At 48.6% G+C, this 21486-nt stretch overlaps 1 protein-coding gene across 1 annotated transcript; it reads left to right on the top strand.

Annotated features, from left to right (window-relative positions):
- Positions 1-19180: 19180 nt before the first annotated feature.
- LOC131208423 (stress-induced-phosphoprotein 1) lies at positions 19181-21353 on the top strand. The gene is made up of 2 exons (XM_058201167.1): positions 19181-20456; positions 20535-21353. Exons 1-2 carry the CDS (start codon positions 19543-19545, stop codon positions 20605-20607), a joined length of 987 nt encoding a protein of 328 aa, XP_058057150.1. The 5' UTR covers positions 19181-19542; the 3' UTR covers positions 20608-21353.
- Positions 21354-21486: the final 133 nt, after the last annotated feature.

Raw genomic sequence — 21486 nt, 5'->3', positions numbered from 1 at the left:
TGCCGCGTTTTAATGTCCGGTCGATGCAGAACCACCCGACAGCGACGAGGCGATGATGTCACATCAAAGAACTTTCCATCAGTGTGACATCGAATAGTAATTTAATCAGGGGATGTGGCTAAAAGATTTCAAAAAAAATAGTTAATGACTGTCGAAGCATAAGGAAAATACTTGGTTAATAAATAACCCCCGTTGGGTTGAATGTTTTATGAAGTCGGTCAGCTTTGTCCAGGATGCGTAGGTCACTTTCCACACAACCCCGAGCAGTTTCTGTGTTTTAATTACGTTCCATTTCTCTTGGGCAAACTAAGGTTGAACCGAAAAACTGATAGATCTGTCAAAGCAAGAGCGAAACGTTCACATGTCCCATGACCTCACAGAGAGACAGAGGCAATCTCGTCGGATATGCGGATTACCATCATCCCGCAGACCACAGCGATGATTCCCGCATTGATGCTGGGGCAGCTTTTAATGTGGTACAATTACGCATTAGAAGTTTGTGCTTCGGACATGACCGCCCCGACCACCATTCCGGCCCGGGTTGGCCGAGTTGGCGTTTTTCCGCTGCGGCGGCGTTTTGGACTTTTTTAATGGTCAAACGGTGTCACGAACCTTGGCGTGCGTGGTGCTGCTGTGTGTGCTGGGCCATCGCATGTCGATTGCGGTGCATCGTCAAAACGGCCATACCATGTCCAACAGTAATAAAACAATCGTTACCCGGATCGGAATCGAAACACCGACGGAGAGCAGCGCACAAAAACCGAACCCAAAAACCCAGCGCGAAGATGATGTGGGTCCCAACTTTGGCCATCGCCATCGCGTTTATACGAGCGAATCGTGACTTTGGCCACCGATTCCAGCTAATCGTCACTGTTCGGTGTCCTCCTCCAGCGCGTGTGCGAAAATATGAGCAGAAAATTGTCACCACCATCAACAGCGAGCGCCGGATTTATCGTTCCGACCGAGAGCGAGAGCGATGGAGACGACGGAAGACGGAAAATCTTGCAGGATTTTCTCGGCGGCCCCCCTGGCGGAGGGATCGATAGACAATGAACCAGCGCGCCTCCGAAAAAGTCATTATTATTCGCCTAGCACACGCTCGGAAATGGCTCGTAAAACATACGTTACGGAGCTGTTTATTTCTCGCAAGTAATATGCATCTTCCGTGGATCCTTCAACCGAGCGCCCGTTGGAGGACCGCCGGTCGTGGCACGTCCGGAGCAGGTGAACCGTTTTACGAGCCATCCGCCGGTCCGCCTGGCCAGCCGATATGGGCCAACACCTCCCAGCGACCTCCCGAAGCCCGGGACAAATCGTCGTAAAGTATGTTTTTCAATGGCACTATCAAAATTTCATAACCGAAATGGCCCCCGTGCATCGGAAAGCGACAATAGAGCGGTCGGTCGGATGGGATTCCCGGCTGGCCTCCAAGCCACTTCGAGGACACTTTCGAGAGGATCGTGTCGAGTTCATTTGACCCGGCTCGGGTTGCTATTCGTCACCCCGGACCGGTGGCGTAATGGCTTCGGATCAACGAAAATCAAGCCAGGGATCGGTCCGGACGGGCGGAACCATACTGCGTGGGCTAACAAAGGGTGTTTCTGTTACAGCGACCACTAACATTCGGATTGACAGTAGTTGGGCACCAAATAGAATTGGGAAGAACTGGAAAAATAAAGGATATTTTGAAGCACTACGGAACCGGAAAACTCATTCCGCTTTGATGTTTTCTGTTCAACTTGGCAGCAGAAGAGCGCGAGGATTTTCACTCACCACACCACGTAGCATTGGACGGATCGTTCGTTTCGTGAATCGTTTCATTTTCCGTCGCCCTCGCACGGATCTCCTGTGCGTCATAAACCATTCATACGTCGGGATTCCACCCCCGGACGATAAATGGAGAAATTTGCTCGACCTTTGCCGCCCGCCATCCGACACACCCACACGAGCCGCAGGAGCCGGAGCGAACTGGGTCACATGATATGCGCATAAAAGTTGGTCCTGAATCGGGGGATGCAATTCGTGGCCAACGATGCCCCGACGCCGGTCGCCGGTATGTTTATAGAAATCCGCCTGATTATGTGGCCCGGTGTCTGGTGTGCGGTTGGGCGTAGCGCTGTCTCCCGCCGACACAGAACCGCATTAAAAGTGCGATTTAATGCGCGTTTCTGGTTTCTGCAACCAATGCAACCCTCCGGTGCGTTATAATCCGAAGCGTCCGAAACCGTTGGCGAAACCGTTGTTTAGCATGGCGAAAGTCACCGGTTAAATATCCGCTGCCCCGAGCGATGGTCCCGAACCGTCCCCGAAAACATCTTTTGCCAGTTTCCACAAAAACCCTTTTTTTCTCAGGCCATCGGCAATCCGGTCGGTCGGTCCGTCCGGGACACGACAAGACAAGACGTTCACGAAAATCACAATCGCAAACAGGAATGGAACAGAAATAGCCCACTTTTTGGGTTAGCCGGTTTGGTCCTTTTGGCCAGCGTGTTTTTTTTATCGCCCCAAGGACGAACGAGGGATGGTCGTCTTTGGGCCACAAACCTTCGCCTCCAAGGGCGAAAACGGAAAAGAAGCTGCCAATCGATTTGAACACTGTTCGCCGTGAGGATGTGATCCCTGCGCTATCGGGGACCACCGGTCAGAGTTGTAGGGTTAGCTTTATTCGTTTGTCGCTCCTTCAGCTGCTACTTCTGCCAATGGATTAGCAAGGAGCAGTTTCAGATTAGTTGTTGTTGGGGTGTATTTAAAATAGAGCACGAGCATGATATGTGCTGAAACCAGACGATCTTGTGAGTGCTGGACATCCTCTTGTGCCCAGCCAGTTCACTGCTGCCGAGGAATCCACTAGTAATCTAATCTGTTCAAAACTCCGGGTAAGGCTCGCCTCTCATAAAATATTAACAACATACATCAAGCATAACGACCCCAGGTCGTCGGCAATCCCAATTGCCCGTACGGCGCCCGTCTCAACAAAGCCCCCCCTCAAAATGATTGAGCCACCGTTTAGTTCATCTTCATAATTGTTCCATGTTGCAGTTTCGCCCAAGGACGGACGAAAACATAAATGCAAACCCATCTTACAGCCGCCAGCGTGCCAGCCTCCGGCCGGTCCGTTCGGTGCCGGTAATTGGCCCTCGTTCTCGCTCTCCCGGTCGCGGCTTTTTTCGGTTGAAAGGCGTGGAGTCGGAAAACGGACGCTGCACTCTGTAATATTATTAGTATCATTTCAGCGATCAACCGAAGCGGAGCCCGAAGCTGGAAGTGCCGCTGGAAAAAGTTAATTACTTAAAAAGCTTTCACGTTTGTTTTATGTGTCTCGGGTTTCGGAGCGTTTCTGCTGCACCGTGGCGCGTTTTTGCAATGCTGCTGCCGCTGCTACTAACGGCATTCCGACTGCCCCTGTCCAATGCCCAAATGACCAATTCCGGGCTATCCGAGGACCCCGCCATACACCACACCGGCGGCCCGGGCGAGCTGGTGTTGGAAAAAGTTGTCTGTCTCACTTGCCTGCTTGCCCGGGGTCTGTTCGAAAGGATTCGTAAGCATCGCCAGGAAAGTAGCATTGGCGATGAAATATGTTCAAGGGGACAACCAGATGATGCAAAAAAAGGAAACCAAGAAAATGGCCACGACGGATAGGATCGGAGCGCGCGCGATAATTGCATCCGCGCGTTGCTGCTGCTGCTGCTGCCCTGCACTTTTGCACTAATTTGGTAAACATTTTAACTTAATTTACGCCTGTCCTGCATTTGCCTGCTGCTGCTGCTGCGGCTGCTGTCTGCTACTCTGTTACGCAAGCCGTTGATTGCCCGGGGCCTCGGAACACTCGGATAGGTCGGTCGGGTTTTTGTTTTCGCTGTAATCATTAACGCGCGAAAGGATGCACAGGGCACGATGTTTTAGGTGGCAGTGCTCGGTGTTCCAATGAAACAGTGTGGCCAACCTTTTTTGAACCGAGACCGGGTGTCCGCATGTTAACAGGGGCATCGTTAGGATCGCTTTCAATAAATCCAAGCCTTTGATTAAAATCTGAATATTGAAACTATCGATTTCTAAGTAATACTGGCACTGAGGGAACTTCGGCGAGGGAACTGCTATGGAAAGAGCTTTCCAATACTTTTGTTGTATTCTCAATTCAAATTGTTGAGCAATAATTGAAACAGTAAGGAAACTCTTAACAGATCACTTCATGATCCGTGAAGGAATAATGCTTGTAGCTTGGAATGATGATGACATGAATCTCAATACCTCATCGGCAAATGCCTCGGAAGTTATTACACTTTAATTATTTATTATCACTTCCAACTTCCATCTTCAAGTCTCCATACTGTGGTTTAATGAAGTTTCTCAAGAAAGGTCCCAATCATTGGCATACTCTAATCTTTTCCTATTATGGTCAATCACTTAAGGATTATTGAATGCCCTAGTCAATCCAATGGAGATTCTCCAAATTCTGTCCAAAGAATATGTATTTTTGAGCCATAAAAACAGTATGGTGATAGATTATCTACATGCTAATGGCGGCTACTGCTCTGAATCGAATCGAATCGACATCATTCGACATTCTCTTTTCTCAAACCCGAATCGAACATTTCACCATGACCACTTAATCCACCGGCGCCAGGTTGACATAGGGCCACACCGAAGAGCATATTATTTCGAAAACCACTTACCACGCTTGGAGTGCTGATTTATTATGCTAACCAGCGCAATTATGCACTGGAAAACGGGAGGTTAAAATTAAAAGGTAAAAGTGAATCCTCGCCCAGCCCGCTGAAGAAGCTCCACACTCCGTGGCGCGGCGAGCGGCGCCGAAAATGTATTCAAATGCATCCGGCCCCGCCCTCGAAACGACAACGAAATAGCATTTAATCACCGCACCGAACCGAACCGGCAGTTATGAAATGTTTAATTTCGGAATTAAGATTAGTTTAATTACAATCTCTTCACGCTTGAACCGCTCTCGGGGCGAGAACCGGGGGACACTGTATTGTTTCCGGTCGGCTGGCGGCCAAAAGGATGCGGCTCGGACTCGGCGGACGTAAACACGTTCGGTGAGAACCCCGGGGGCCGCACGCGAACTGAAGGACCGTTTAAATTTATGATTTTAATTAAACCCTCCCGAAGCGACCCAGAGCCCGCCTAATGCCTCATTGCAACGCGCCGTGGAGCCGCGCAGTGGTCAGTGGCGTTGAGCCACTGACTGTCCTGGTACAACTTTTTCCACCTCACCCCGTTCACCATCCCCCTCAGCACCGTTTATTTGTGTTTGCGAAAGCGGAAAACAAACTAGCGGGCGGAGTGCGAATAAATCCATCGAATGCAATCGAACCGGGGAACCGGGATCGTCCCGTGCCGGCGGCTCTGATCGGGCGGTGATCCTTCCCCGGGCGGTGCCCCCAGAGGCGGACCAATCCCCCCCCGGCCCATTGGGGCTGGTGAAATTATATATTATAATTTTCGCACCCAGCCCAACACTGTCCGAGGTGCATTGTCCGCAGTGTGGCTTGTCCATATTGATATTGGCCCGGCGCCCGGCCCGGCGACGACTAGAGCGTCATCTTTCACATCTGATTAACCTTGCGCAAACAATGCGCACAGCAGGTGGGAAGGGTGCCCTCATTGGGACGCTCCCCGGCCCCCGTGGACATCTTCCTGGAAGGGGCCGTGGAGAACCCGAAAATTCGCATTCGCATTATGAACACGCCATAAAACCTTCAATAAAGCTGACAATATTTGATAGTCTTCTTTCGTTCGGTTCGGCAGGGAGAGAGCTGCAGCGTCCTATTGTTCCACCACGCGGTGCGGTGCGGTTGCGGTTCCGAGGGGCCGGAAGTTCCGGTTCTGGTGACAGTTAGATGTGGCGGTGGCGGCGGCGGCGGCGGTGATGGCGTTGTTGATTTGGCGTTGACTATGCGGAAAAGGAACCCGGTTCCCGGTGCGGGCATTCGGTGAGGTGCGAGATCATCAGCATAATGTCGTCGGGAGTTTGGCATATCGAATTCGGTACACCCGCGCGCAAGCCAAGCGCCTAGATCTGGCAACGATGCACTGGACCCGAACGAAGTAAGACTCAATAAATGAGAATCAACCTACGCCAATTTCTAGGACCTGACTATCGAAGTTCCTTTCGATCCAAATTTTCAACAATAATAAAAATTAAAAATGAGCGTCTTCAAGTTCAAACACATGAATATCAAATTCTGCTCCCAGCTTAAGATAAAATTTTCAAAAAAGTATATACTTGCGATAATTCTTCCACTGAACGCAAGAAGCAGTCAGCGCGTTCCGGGGTGTACCGGGAGACGACCGAAAGCTAGAGCCGTTTACTTGACCTCCGGCCGCACCGAAAAGGTGTCAAGCGGGGAGGGGAGGGAGGCGGTCTGTGAGTGTGTGGGCGGCACGTAATAATTTTGCTATTGAATGCAATTTCCTATGATTGCGGTATACAGATTTCTCGGTCATCCATCCCACCGAAAACGCTGCAAACACTCGCAGCAGCAGCATCCGATGGCGATGACGACGATGACGGTGATGACGGTTGGCGATGATTTTTCGGCTCCGCAATGGCCCCGTGTCACTTTGTGGCGTTTAATGGAATCGCAGCCCTAGCGATGACACTTTGGCGGCCGGGAATCAGATAGTGCATAAAAGCGAATGGCCAGAGTGCATCAAGTGCATTCGTGGTGGTGGCGGATGTGACCCACAAAATGGGCCCGGGCTTGGCGGGGTGTGCCAGCTGCAGAAAGTGAATGAAAAACAAAATGCTCCCAGGAAGTGTTGCTGCTCTCCCCGTCCAAAAAAAAAGGGAGAAAGACGCGGATATGAGAACCCGGCAGCCCCCGGGTATCAGCACCAACCGGTTGGGTATAATGAAAAATTATTGTTATGCAACTCGGAGTTTTCGCACCCTTTTATGGCGGCGCACTAGACCCGAAATTCGGTGCGTTATATTGCAGGAGCAGCAGTAGCAGCAGCACCAGTAGACAAACGCTAGGTCGTTAGATGATGCTGCTCCTTCTTCCCGTGGGGAGAAAAAAAAACGGATCACATACAGGGAGTCCCTATGACAAGCGTGTCATCAAATAATGTGGCCTAACTTTCGCGCAGTCCCACTCGGCGCGAGTGTGCAGGAGAAAGCGCAGCATAAAAACACACTTTCAACACGGACACGGAACTCTCCGAAAGCATGTCCCCGGCGCAGCGTGGCATTCCGACCGACCGACCGGGCGCAATATAACGGAATCATAACTAAACTTTTGAATTGACATTATTTGCAGCCATGCTCGGTTGAGCTTTGATGCGATGGGCGAAACTTTGCTACGACATCGCGCCACGTGGACGGTATTGCAATTTAAGTGAAAAGTTTCGTCACGCACCGTCACGGAAGCGGGAGAGTGTGTTTATGTTTAGCATTTCAACTTCGCCGAAACCTCGAAATGCATCGTTTTCTCGGGTACAAGTGTCCGCTTTTTTTGAGCGTTGTCGCTGGCGACTAATATGAATTAGTGCTTAGTGGTCTATTCGTGATTTGCATTTACTAAACGGCGGCGCGTAAGATAAAGTATGAGGCTGGGGAAAAAGTAATCCATTATTTTTGGGTGACATTCAAAACTATATTTATCAGGTTTCCAATGTTCCGATTTGCGTCAAATATTCACCGTTTTCTTGGAAAATTTGTTGCCTTTTTGAAAATAATGGCATTTTTGTAGAAGGTTTAGTCGTTATTGGCGAAAAACTCGAACAATCCAATGTTAAAATACTGTTTTGATCGCAGTTTTTCGTCACTCACGAAATTTTGTAATGCGCGAAACAGGTGTCGATTTCATTCCGTTAGGCAAACCTGTGCAAATGGCTTTAACCTATTCGGTGATTGATCTTTAGCTTCTGGCTGATGCTCTGATTATTAACATGTCGATAAACTTTGATTATTTATGTGATTTTATCGACATTTTCGATAACGTATCTGCCTAGGCTTTAAAATAAAAAAAAACTGAAACGGTTCAACGAAACCAAAATTTATTGCCACTAGCCGTTAGAGTACCGGCACCACGAACAACATGCAAAATTTAAGCAACCTAGCTTGAATTTTGAACCTTTCTAAAGATAAACAGTAAAATGTATCCCATTTTCTCTTTGATGACTTCCATTGTTTACCCCCTGTAACTCACAAACGAAGGGAACAAACAATAAACAATGAAAGCATTTTTTAAAGTTTAAAGCATCAGCTTTAAAATGAGCCTTGAAACTGTACGATCGATACTTCACTACATATCGATCATTAAAGCCATCTATCGCGAAAAACGTCGATTACTTTTTCCCCAAACTGATATTAATGTTATTTTTATTTGTAGGTTATAGAAATTGAAAGTAGTACATTGCGAACACCACACAGCACAGAAAGGCCATCCATTTCCGGGTTTCGAGAGAGAATGTTTGAATGTCAGAAAAAATGGTTACGAATATCGTGCTTGCAGCCAACGGGTTTTACTGCCAACTGATGCGAGTAATAGAAAGACCTTACCATATTTTCCTTTCTTTCACTGGCAAACAGCTTGATTTTGGTGGTTAGACATTAAAATATCGTGCGTAAACATAACTCAATCAAACGTATTCGTTTACCTCGTTTGCAATGGCCAGCGTTTAATTTTTCTGTCTTTAATCAACTCATGACGCTAAATCAACCCATCAACCCGGTTGGGACTTGTTAGGCCGAGGCTCTGCCACGTGGCATATATCTTCTTGGACTCCTAGCCCTAGCCGTCTCTCTCTCACAGCCACCGACACTTTCAGCAATCAAGGAAAAGCAAACAAATACCACAATCGCAATCGGGCTCTGTTTACGGGCTCTGATTAGGATGTCAATACACTGGACACACGCGCGCGCGCCCCGAAGGATCGATGCGCAGGGAAATGCATTAATTTTCATTTCCAAACCTCCTCCGGCGGAAGTGCACTTCCGCCGTAGTGGACACGGTGGACCTGCCAGCAGTAAATGGTCAGTGCGCGAGAGAGAGAGAGTGGAAAATGGGAAAATGGGTCGGTAGGAAAAAAGTCCATCCACGGGTTAAAATATGGTACCTCTTTCGGCTAAAGTGTATTTACCCGGACGCCCAGTGCATGCCGGCGTCAGCGGCCATCGTCAACGTGCAACGCGGCCGTGGTGGAGGCAAATGATAGAAAAACATTGCAACATAACACGGCCCGGCCCCGGCCCGGCGCCATCATCATCGGCGTGCACCAAATCACCCGTTTAATTGGTACAAATTTAATCCGCACAAATTGAAAAATCTATCGGCTGTGATTGAAAATCGGTGAAAGGCAGCGACAAAAAATGCGCCTCCATTTTTATCCACCCCTCGGCCCCGCGCATTTAGCGTCCTGTGGCGCCAACCTCTCGCACGCACGGACAGCATAATGCTGTCCGAGGCCGAGGCCCCGGAAGCTCGGGTGCACAATTTATTCCGTCCGTTTTGATTCAATTTTATCACCTCGCGCGGACCACCTTTCGCTACGCATAATTTGAACAATTAAAACATCGAATTAAGAATGTGTCGCCGGCCGGCCAGTCTGTTCCGTTTAATGATCGACCACCGTTCGGTTGGCCGGGCGGAAGAAACGACTTCGATTCGGATGTTTCGGTTCTTTTTCGCTCGCTTTTAATTAAATCAGCAACACTGAAGCATATTGTACCTGGCTGGCCAGGCAGTCTGGCATTATCAGTAACTTGGGACCGACCGGTGTAAGCGCGCCATTAATAATACTTTAATGTGACACTTTTAACACCACCCCGAAACAGCAAACATCGCTCGCCTTCCGATGTTTGCATTGGTTGGCCGTCGAAGGTGCTTTGCCGATCTCGTTAAGTGTCACGGCAATCGTATTTAGCCCGTCGCCGCAGGAAATCGTCATCCTTTGATTCGGAGCCATCCACCGGTTAAACGAACCGAAGACTAGCCACAGACACCCCGGGGGTCTAGTTGTGCAATGTTTTCGGGCCCCGACAATCGGCCCCCCGAAATCATATTATATTTTCAATTATTTCCCGCGGCTTTTGTGCCATCTAATGAAGTTAATTGTTTCGAGATTAGCCGGCCCGCCGGAGTTTGATTGTCGGCCAAACGTCTAATTGAATTCCGTGTCTAAGGCGGTCCGGGCGACCGTATTCTTCGCCCCCGGGGCATGTGTGCACCATTGAAGCCGAGTGCCCATTCGCCCGACCGGAACTCCGGCGGGCTCCGTGATGCTCCATGCTGGGTGCCCGTCCTTAAAATCCGGTCCCCGTGGTCCGGGGGTCCGGGCTGCGAATTGTTTGATTAGAGCCGAGCTTTCGCCAGTTGATAATGTTTGCGGTGCGCGCGGCTGTGTGTGCGTGGCATCGCTGCAAAACCGCAACAATAATGATGCGGTTTCGAGAGGTGGTCCCGATTCCGTACCACCGGGGCCTCCGGTGGCTTCCTTCGAGAACCCGGAAAAGTTGTTCGCCCGCGGTTTGGCTGCAGGTTCGGGCGCTGTTGAATCTTCACGGTGGTTGGCCGGAGATGAAAACTAAACGGCGCATTATTGGTAATCTTTAATTAAACCCGCCGCCGATGCCGCCGGGCCTTGGTTTGGGTTTGCCGATTCTGTGGACACAGGACACAAGGACCTGGCTGCTATCAAGGGGACGAGATCGATAAGATAGCATCGCGCGATTGGTGGTTTTGTCGGTCGCAAGGCTTCGCGGATACTGTGGATATGTTTTTCTTTCTATGTGGAAATGATTGTTTCATTCCGGAAAAATGGTCCGGAAATTTTCAGCATAGTTTTCGATGGGTTAAAAATTAGCTAATAAAGTACATTTCAATTGTTGTCTTTCATTTATATATATTTCGCTTTATTGGTAACCTTTAATCATAAATTTTGTTATTATGTCTAGAGCCTTTTCTTTTGACCTTGTAGGTAAATATATTTGATATCACACTACTCCATACGCCTAAGTCAAGTTGCTATCGAAGAATACCTTCATGCATATAAAGTTGTTCTACGCTAGCGTCTTTGTTTTAACACATTTTATTCAATCTTCGGAGCTCCATTACATTCACTGTTACAGTGAACATCACGACTATTGATGCGCTCAATGCCCAGGACTCGCGCTCGCTAGCTCGCCAGCCGAAGAGCCCGAGCGAAATTTGCTACCTTTTAGCTTCATTATTATTTTATGTGACTGTCACCGTAATGGTCCGCATTACGGGAGCGCGCACGGTGTATATGTTACAACATTCCATTCACCTCCGTAGTGCCCGTGGTTACCGTGGCACATCGCTTCGGGCACATCTTCCGCTCGCCCCCCGCGGAAGGTCCTTTTAAACCTGACACTCTCCCCCACCGGACGACGACGGTGGGCGGCGCCAGATCTTCAATTTCACTTCGAGCACAGTTTTGTCAGGCGTTATCCGCTAACAGCATAATAAACATATAAACAATATAATATCACTTATGCTACCCCGTGGGGCACGTGACGTTCCCGTTCCGCGGTTCGCTAACTTTTCACGCGCCGGCCCGCGACCACGACCGTACGGGCGGTTGGCTCCTCGGTCGACGGTACGGACCGCGCTCTATTTCGGTGTGTTTCGGTATGTTCTTGTCACTTTAGCTATTTCGTGTCCCGTGTCCCATGGCGCCTCTACACACGGGGCGAAGGATGGGAAAAGTTTTTCGGGGCCCCAGTTCCAGTCAGCAGCACCGGGTGGACATATGAGTAAGTTCGGGCACTAGTTCTGCTTTTTAGTGGAATACTTCCGGTGTTCCGGTGCAAGCCACAGAAACACCTCTGCCGTCTGACTGTGCCATTTCGGGTTCGCATTTGCTTTGGACACTCTAGATAGTTCGTAAATCAATTACCGAATTTAGTATCAATCTAAATCTAAATATCTAAATAATTGAATTACTAACTAAATTTATATTTATAGAGGGAACCGAAAGAGGGAACCCCTGCCAACGGTGTGCAAAACTTGAAATTAGCATACTGCCTCGTGGCGCACGGCTTATAAATACACACTCTAAAACATTGTCACTTCTGCTGATGGCTGCTCCGAATGTTGCCACGCAAGATCTAGTTCCTTTCCCCGCAGGGCGCGAGTGTGTTTCTAGCTGTTCCAGTTCACGTCAACGTCGGCCACCGACGAGCGCCCGGCGCGTGAAAGTGCATCCTGTGCCCCGAAGGAGCTCGCTGGGGACCGGATTGTTGTACTGTTCGGTGTTCTTTTGCCACCGCGCGTGGTCGTGTCCTGTGCACCGAAAATGTGTAATTTTGTTTTCGTTGGCGCTGAGCTCAAATCAGCCGCCGGGCGCTTACGTACCGCGTACCGACGCCCGGAGTCTGTAAGTGAATCCCTCGCCGGAAGGCGGACACCACCACCAAGTGTGTATCTGCATCTTGGTTGTTTTCACAGTGCTGCATCTGATACGCCAACCAACGGGCTTAGGGCCACCTCCCGACGACGGCTTCCTTCGTGTGCAGTGTGGAAATACCGGACGCGCCCGGGCGAAATCCTTAAAATGAAAATCTTTCTGTACGAACCAACCCACGGGATGACGGGATGAGCAATGCAATGCACAGGGCCGCCGTCGGTCGGGTGCTGTTAATGAAGAAATGCTTATTAGTGTACACCGCGGCTTTCGCCAGTTAACCGGATCTGCTGCCGGTGGGCCGGATAGAAGCAAATTAACACGCCACGCCAGCCCGAGAGACACAGAGTTTGAGAGAGGAAGGGAGAGGGAGCGGGGGATAGAGCGCGGAGAACGGGAGCCACCGGGTTTCCGGCGAAATGTTAAACACGCCAAAGACGCGACCCAGTAATGCGAGCTAAACTTTTCAGACATCCAACTATTCCCATCCAGCAGCGGCGAATCCTGTGCAGCCGGGTTTTAAGGGAATAATTTTCTAACTAACAAGGGGTCGTAATTTTGTTGCGTCTTGCGGTTGTAACATGGCTGAGGTTTTAAAGGGGCTTACTTTTGGCACTGTTTCCATGTGCGCTACTCGGTGCACTGATTATTCAACAGTTGAGATAATTATCTATGGCTATGTTATAATTTGTTTCGTTTATTCATTGTGGTCGGAAAAGTTTCACCGATACATCAGTCCATCAGGCAGTCCACCGATACACAAGCTTGTTTTGTGCCTAAGACTTTGTACAACTAATCATCTTTAGAATTTATTTAAACTTTAAATTTCGATGGTGTGTAAAAACCAATTTACTTTGGCAACGTACAACTTTTTGCCCAACTTTTGTTATACTGTTTTGCTATTTTAGGTTGGTTTTTAGTGGTTTTCGGTTTTCGGCTGTTAGAATGTGTGTTTTGTACGATCTGTTAAAGATTTTATTTAAACTTTAGACTGTATATAATTCCAAAATTTAAACAAGATTACTAATATTAGTCATTTTTGGCAATCTTCCAACTATATTGACGATGCTTCTTTCAAAATAAAATAAGATAAGCATTCATTCATGCACGGAAAAGGTCCAAAGCTATCAAAGCTTTCATTTCCTTTTCCTTTGCCAAATTTGAGATCCACATAACCGAGTTCACCATTCAACGCGCTGCTCGCGGCGCAAATGTCCTCTCCTAAATCATTTAGCGAAACGGTACAATCTTAATTTCTTTATGAATGGCACAGTCGGCCGAAATAAACATGACACTACATGGCCGTCCGGACTGATATAAGGGACAGAAAAAGTGAAAATATTAATGCGTTTCCGCGTTCCGCGACGCGACCGAATCCGCGCAAACAAACAGTAACAATGGCCATAAATAACTATGTTGTCGCTGTCGCGGCGGATAAGTGCATACCCTCGGTGCAGGGTGCAGCTGCATCGGTTGCGGTGCGTTGCACGCACGAAACTGCACAGTCTGCCGCCTGCCGATCGCCTAACTCACTGATTATTAATGTGAGCAATTTTATGCCTCGCCGGCCGGGCCCATTCTAAGCCCCTAGGCATTCCGCCGCCACCGGGAAGCCGGAATGACTTATTCATGGTGCGCGTTGTTATTGTTCACGGCAACGAATCAATTTTTCGTCCAAAACTATAAATATTATTTTGTCCGCGAAACGCCACAGCGAGAGCATTATTTGGATCGCGTTTTGCCCGGGTAGGTACTTTTGGGTGGCGCGTGTCCCGTTTTTGGGCGGAATGAATGAAAGGACGAACCGGGATTAATGTCCTGGCACATGGCTGCCGGTAATCCTATCATCCCGTCGGGCGGCCGAGAATCGCAACAAAAAGGCAACTCGAGTACGAAATCGAATTCGAATAAGCAGGTAAGTCAAATGGTTTCAATAAGGATCGATTTATTTATTTTTTTGTTCCTTACGCCCGGCAGGCCCTGCACCGGTTCAGCGCGCATTTCGCGCAGTTTCGCGATCCGATTCAAAGTGGGTGACACGGAAACGGGGTCCTTAATGAAAGAAAATAAATACATTCCCACGCACACGTGCAAAATATTAAACTAACGAACGCGCTCGGACGCTAGAATGGGTCGGGCAGAACGGTGTCATTAAATGGAAACCAATAGAATGCACGGCTCAACAATCCGCTGTCCACAATCCGTGGGGAACGAGCGCAGCACAGATTGGGTGAGTACGAAAGTAATTACGGTTTTAATTTCGTCAACTGTTTCATTTCCGGTGATTGATCGCTAATATTCAATGGTGTTAATTCAAATAAAATTAAACGAATAAAATGGTAATGTTTACTGTATTATAAAATCATGTCATAAACAAAGATAAAAACATTGTTTGTGCACTATAAATGTTAGTAGCACCTCCGGGTGTACCCAATGTGGGTCATTCCGATATCATCATCTCGTTCGCTGGCTCACGCCTGACTCGCCATGCAAATAAAAACTATGCACCCGAAAGGGTAACGAAAGGGGTTCGCTCTTTCCCCGAGAATGTGCGGTAAAAGGACTCGAAATGAAATTAATTTATTTCAACTCTCTATTACCACTCGGACGCTTCCGGGAAATCAATGCTGGATGGTGAAAGCTCGCACCGATGCCACCGTATCGCGTATGGGAATTTTGCGTGCCTGGGGCTGCTTGGCATTAAAGCACTCCGAGCTTCCACCGGATCCGGGAGGGAACGTGCGAACGCCTCTAGGCTTTCCAGCGAACCGCGGAACGCCAACGCGCTGAAATAGATCTCAACTGTCGCACTCAATGTACGCTGTCTTATTAATATAGTTTGTAGCACTTTCCGGTCGATGGCCTCCAGGAGATGGCGCACGTGGCCGCTGATGGATAAACTTTCAATTGCCCCGGATTAGGTTAATCATTGCCCCTGGACTGAGAGCCATTCATCGGGAATCGGCCGTTGCGCGCTACGGTCTGTTTTATTTACAGCACAATCTCGCCGCTTCGCCTCAGTTCCAGGAACGCGAGGATTTGAATTGGAAAATGCTATAATTAGTTCATCGAAATCCTGCGGGTTAATGATACTTTGGAGATGCTTCAGATCGGGCGGGGCGAAACGTGGAGAGCAGACAATCAAAAATCATTAGACGCACAGAAAATCGATAATTAAAATGGCAGGTAACGAAGCGAACAGCCCTTGCCAGATCGATGGCTTATTTTGGATCATTTCGAGCGCCTAAGTTGAGGTACTCGATATCAAGTGGTGGAGTCTGCAGACGAACGTTCGCAAAATTGGTCATTTTGAGAAGGAACATGCATTTGGAATTTAATAATCTAGTAATAATAATTTTCAGAGACGGCCATTGAACTATTTCGCTTTCAAATAGATGCTGAGAAAAATCAAGGCAGTGACCCATTTTCAAAACGTTCCTCTAATATCGTCCTCTAAAGAGGACAAATGATGATATGGCCTCTTTCGGTAACGGAAGGGTCGTTACATAACCTGTTATCCAGGAATAGCAAATCGACAAAGGTTTGAGGGAAAAATTAAAAACACTTTTGCGATTGCTTTCATTCACTCTAACTCTAATGACTTCTGGACGATGCCAGATTTGCAAGCTCGTCGTGACAGGAATCGCAAAACTGCGGCTCCGGCTTGTCCGGTTATCAGCGAAACGACACAACTCGCACTCGCCTCTAATCCGTCCGTTCCTACGACCCCGTTCGCTTACAAAACCCGCGCAGGACACAACGAAACGCGTAGGATCAAAATTTGATCGTCCTTTCAATTGGACCAATCAGTGACAAAACGGAATCGGAATCGTTGCCGGAGCTGGCGAGCGAGCTAGGAAAAAACCACGTGCAATCGGACCATTTTCCCACGACCACTAAACCCACAGGAGCGCGTGTTATTTATTCAGGACTCGCCGGGAAAAATAAGACTTTTCACGAGCGAAACAAATGAATGGCCGAACATGTCAATGATAGCACATTTCAGGCATGAAAAAAGTCAACCGAAACCGAAAACCACAGAAACAAGTCAACCCGCAAACTTCCGGAAGCGTACGGTTTTACGGTGGATAGTCCGTCACTAAATTGCTACGGAAACTGTATCGGTTCGTGGCGGTTCTCTGGAGAGCGGTTAAACAGAGGGTTTTGAATATTTAGTTTTACCCTATCAATTTCAATTAAATTTTGTGTTTAAAATTAAACTAATGAAAACATTTTATTAAATGATGAATGAGGCGGGATGAGTAGGAAATAATCCCGCTATTGCCAAAACCAATTTAGTGCCTTTTGATTCCTTTTCAAAAACTCATTCGGCACAAAATGGTGACTGCGGCTTGCGATAAATCGAATGAAAATTGAGCACAAATATTTGACCATCTCGTGGGGGGGCAACGTGGGGGGGCAACGTGGGGGAGCACCAGTATCACGTTGCCCGATCGGACACATGTCCCTTTAAGGTCCCTGGGTCGTCCTTGCTGAACAGCTCCATTAGTAGCGAAACGGCAAAGAAAGCGAAATAAAAGGGTCGCTCCCCACAGACCCAGTACTGTAACAGAGTCACACTGCAAACATCTATCTGCAGTAAAGCGGATTTTTTGCCCGGATGTGGGCGGTATGACAGGTTGCCATTGTGTCCCACGGAACATGCCATCTTTTTTGCCAGGAAGGGATGCACTTTTGTGTGCTGCAACCGACGATAAGACCGGCGCTTGCCAACTAAAAATAAATACTCTCTCGATAAAGTGACCCAAAACCGGTGGCCGGAGGGCGCATTCCAGCACGGAGACGGACGGACCTCGTGGTGTTAGATAGGGTGTCCGAAAATTTGACAAAAATCCGCTGAATATCCGTGAGGGATAAAGGATAGAACAAAAACTTCTCTTTTTGGGTGGATGACCGCCATTCGCTGGCCAATTGTTTACTTATATCCTTTTTCCCTCTTCCGAACAGACAGGCGAAATTCAACAAAACGCAACGCATTTGTAACCGACCGACACTGATCTGTCCGTAACCCAAATATTGAATTTGGCCTTTTTGTGGTGCTCATTTTGAAAACACAGACATTCCGCCAATTTAGTCTGGCCACCAATCCAATCCATCACTTCGGACACCTTCAAGGCACACAAAAAAAAGCTGGAAAACGCATCAACATTATTTGGGTGCGTACTTCCGAAATCTGGCGTTCGCGTCGGTCTGGGAATAATAAAGTGAAATCAATTGTAAACCTTCCACGCGCGCGGCTCTGTCTGCGGTTTCCCGTTCGCCATTCAGTGCTCCAGACCGTGCAAACCAACAGCCCCGGGAGGCTGCGGCGGCACGGCGTGGTCAGCGTATCACACGTGACAGTGATTTAATAGTGTAAAATTGTAAATTGCTTTAAATCCGATTACAGCTTTGTGTGCGCACGGGCGATTGTGTGGCGAAACCGTCATTCGGCGATTCTTCGGAGTGCAAAGTGCGAGATGCGAGAGGCGCATAAAGTGGATTGCCATACGAGCATACGATTTATTTTTATCGACGCTTCAACAGCCAATGAAATCAAACTGAACCAGCGCAAATTTCGTAATATGCGATTCGAATTGAAATAAATTATCCAGGTGAGCAATTCAAAATTTATATACAATAAGCACATCAGGCCAATAGCAAATCCGGGTCATTTTTCAGCATCTCAAAGGGGCTCATTATTTATTATTGTTAGAACGGTCAGATCCTTATTAAGTGGCAGCATAAAGCCTTGCACTCTAATTGATATGCACTGTCCGGGGTTGACGGCTTTCGTGCCGCAAACGGATTATTTTGGATAAATCTATTTAATCTATCGTTTGATACGTAGTGGCTTGTGAAAAACTTTTATTGAACAACTATTTAGACACACAATATTGTTTTACTTGGGCGCAGAAAGAGTGGTTTTAAATTTTGTTCGTTTGATGTTTAGTTCTTTATGAGTAACAAGAATTTTCTCAACAAATTGATATATTTCGGAGGAGGATCAGTAATACAACAGAAATTCCAAAGCCACTCGTTTCAATGTTGTCCATCGCTGGGAAAATGGAAAAACTTTCAGAACACATTTTAATTCGTTGTTCGCGCGAAAACAATGTCGAATTTTCAAAAATTCGACCACCGATTTCTCTCGAATCGGTCTGTCGAGCAGTCGAGCAGTTGTCGATGAAGAGAAGTTCCCGCGCGTTCCAGAAAACTCTGTGCAAACCAGACCGTGCTTTCCATGCATGTTGCAGCATCCATGCCCCAAGATAATGAGATCCTTGGAGAGCGAATCGATATAATTCATATATCACCTTCACTTTCCTTCGAAAATCGGTTCCGTTGCACAATTTCCCACCAATGTTCCACCGACTGTGCAGAGCAAGAGCGGAGTAGCGACTGACAGCTCCTTGTAGCGGAGCTGGATCCGTCTATACGGCTACATCCGCGACTTGCGAAAGTGACTAAATGTATAGCTATTTGTAAATATGTGCCTTATTTATGTATTTATGTATATATATTATCTGAATAAAATGCGATACATCGCATACCTGCCCCCCTGTTTGCCACACAGGATCAACACGGGGGGGAGAAACAGGTTGTTTTCCCGCATCGGGAAAAATTTAAAAAAAAAAAAAAAATGTTCCACCGATTTCGACGAACGGCTGTCAGTTTGCCGCAAAATCGAGCACAGCGCGCGCTGACGTTTCTATGGATTCTGGTGCTGTCTCGCTCGCGCGCAACCTCGAAACATTCGCGGCTTCAGCAAGTCCGGCATCCAAGACAGCGCATGTTTTCGTTCTCGATTGTTCCACACTGTTCCACAAAGGCAATTCTTTCTTAACAGCGGCACACTTACCCCGAGCCTCGCAACTCTTTATTTTCCCAGCAGTGAACAAGCAAACAACGGGAGCGCAACACGGTGAAGAAAAACGTGACAAGCAGGAATTCCGTGCTCGATCGAAGTTGTTTTCTGGCAACGCGAAAATTCTAACCTCGGACAGCGAGACAGCTCCGAACTAGCGGAAAGAGGCGTGAACGTGTGCGGAACGGTGCTGCGTTTTTCACGGACCTGTATCGGTGACCGACGGTAGCAGCGGAGCCAAGTTTTTCCGGTAGTCAAGGCGCCACCGCCAGTGCAGCAAAATGGCCTCCCAAGATCAGGCTCCAAACAAGCAGCAGGCGCTGAAAGAAAAGGACCTCGGCAATGCGGCGTACAAACGGAAGGACTTTGAGGCCGCCCTGCGGCACTACCGCACCGCTCTGACGCACGACCCGACGGACATTACATTCCACAACAACATCGCGGCCGTATACTTCGAGCAGAAGGAGTTCCGGAAGTGCATCGAAGAGTGCGAGAAGGCGGTTGACGTAGGTCGCGAGAACCGCGCCGACTACAAGCTGATCGCGAAGGCGTTCACGCGCACGGGCAACGCGTACCGCCGCCTGGAGGACCACAAATCGGCGAAGACGTACTTCGAGAAGTCGCTGTCCGAGCACCGGACGCCGGAGGTGAAATCGTTGCTCAGCGACACGGAGAAGAAGATCAAGGAAATCGAGCGCCTGGAGTACATCGATCCGGCCAAGGCGGAGGAGGAGAAGGAGCAGGGCAACGAGTTCTTCAAGAAGGGTGACTACAGTGCGGCCGTGAAGCACTACTCCGAGGCCATCAAACGCAATCCGGACGATGCGAAACTGTACAGCAACCGGGCCGCCTGCTACACCAAGCTGGCCGCCTTCGACCTCGGGCTGAAGGACTGCGAAACGTGCTGCCGGCTGGACGAGGCGTTCATCAAGGGCTGGATCCGCAAGGGCAAGATCCTGCAGGTGATGCAGAAGTCGTCGGAAGCCCTCACCGCCTACCAGAAAGCGCTCGAGATCGACCCGAACAACGCGGAAGCGCTCGAAGGCTACCGGGCCTGCACGATGGCGGTCCATGCCGACCCGAAGGAGGTGTGGAAGAAGGCAATGAATGACCCGGAAGTGCAGCAGATCCTGAAGGACCCGGCGATGCGCGTCATCCTCGAGCAGATGCAGAGTGATCCGAAAGCGGTACAAGAGTAAGTAACCGGTGTTTCCCCCCCCTGCCGGCGATCGACAGCCTCCGACTGACTGCACTTTTCGCTTTTCTTCCACAGACATCTAAAGAACCCACAAGTAGCTTCCAAAATACAGAAACTCCTGGAATCGGGTATCATTCAGATCTACTGAGCACACCGCGACGCTTAGCGTACACCGCATCCGGCGTGGGGCGAGAGCCGCGGAACAACAATAAACGAGAAGGGCCAGCACACCTCGCCTCTCGCCCGGCCGGAGCACTAGCTTTACGAATCGAGTGGAAAAGGTGGCAGTGGCGCCGCTGCTAATACTAGAATCGGTGAATTGAATGGTCGCAGTTTAGGTTTTTGCTTTGAGTTTCATTTTCCTTCAATTTTATCCGCGAGCTAACGATTGCCGTGCGTCGTGTGTGTTTTATATAGTATCTCCTCGTTACGCCGGTCCAGTGGGGGGTTCCAACCAACCGGATGACTTGAGAGCGCCCGCGCTGGCGCTGCCGCTGAGCCATCCAAACACGGACCATCACGTCGTGGACAAAAATCTCCGTTAGCGCCAGTGACCGACCGACACGCGCACAGCTCACACCGCCTAAGAACAATTTCTGTTAGAAATCCGACTAAGCTAGAGAAACGTAAGAAAAGTAGACACTAGTTCTGAAACAATGCAAAGAATTAATAATCGATAGGCCAGGAGAGCAGCATCAACTAAAAATGGGCAGAAACGCGAAAAATAAAACATTTCTACCGCATTAAATAACGCAACTTCCGCTCTGGTGCTTATTCTCGTGATTCTTTTTCTTATTCTGACGCTCGAGACGGCCACCGAAAGTGCATTTCGTTGCACTCTTCTTAAATTAGATCTCACGGAGGCAAAAAATAAAACCAACGACAACCTTCTCTTCGTCACGTAAACATCGTAGTATATTGCGCGGCAGTCCCTTTGGGAATGTGACCCATCGGTACAACGTTTTTTGACCATAACAGGACCCCAGGGATCATCGTAACCCTTAGCAATGGGATTGGCCTACACTTT

This window comes from Anopheles bellator, chromosome 2 (genome assembly GCF_943735745.2).
Source record: "Anopheles bellator chromosome 2, idAnoBellAS_SP24_06.2, whole genome shotgun sequence".
Taxonomy (NCBI): Eukaryota; Metazoa; Arthropoda; class Insecta; order Diptera; family Culicidae; genus Anopheles; species Anopheles bellator.
Note: the sequence above shows the minus strand (reverse complement) of the source record. Positions and strands in the feature narration are given on the sequence as shown.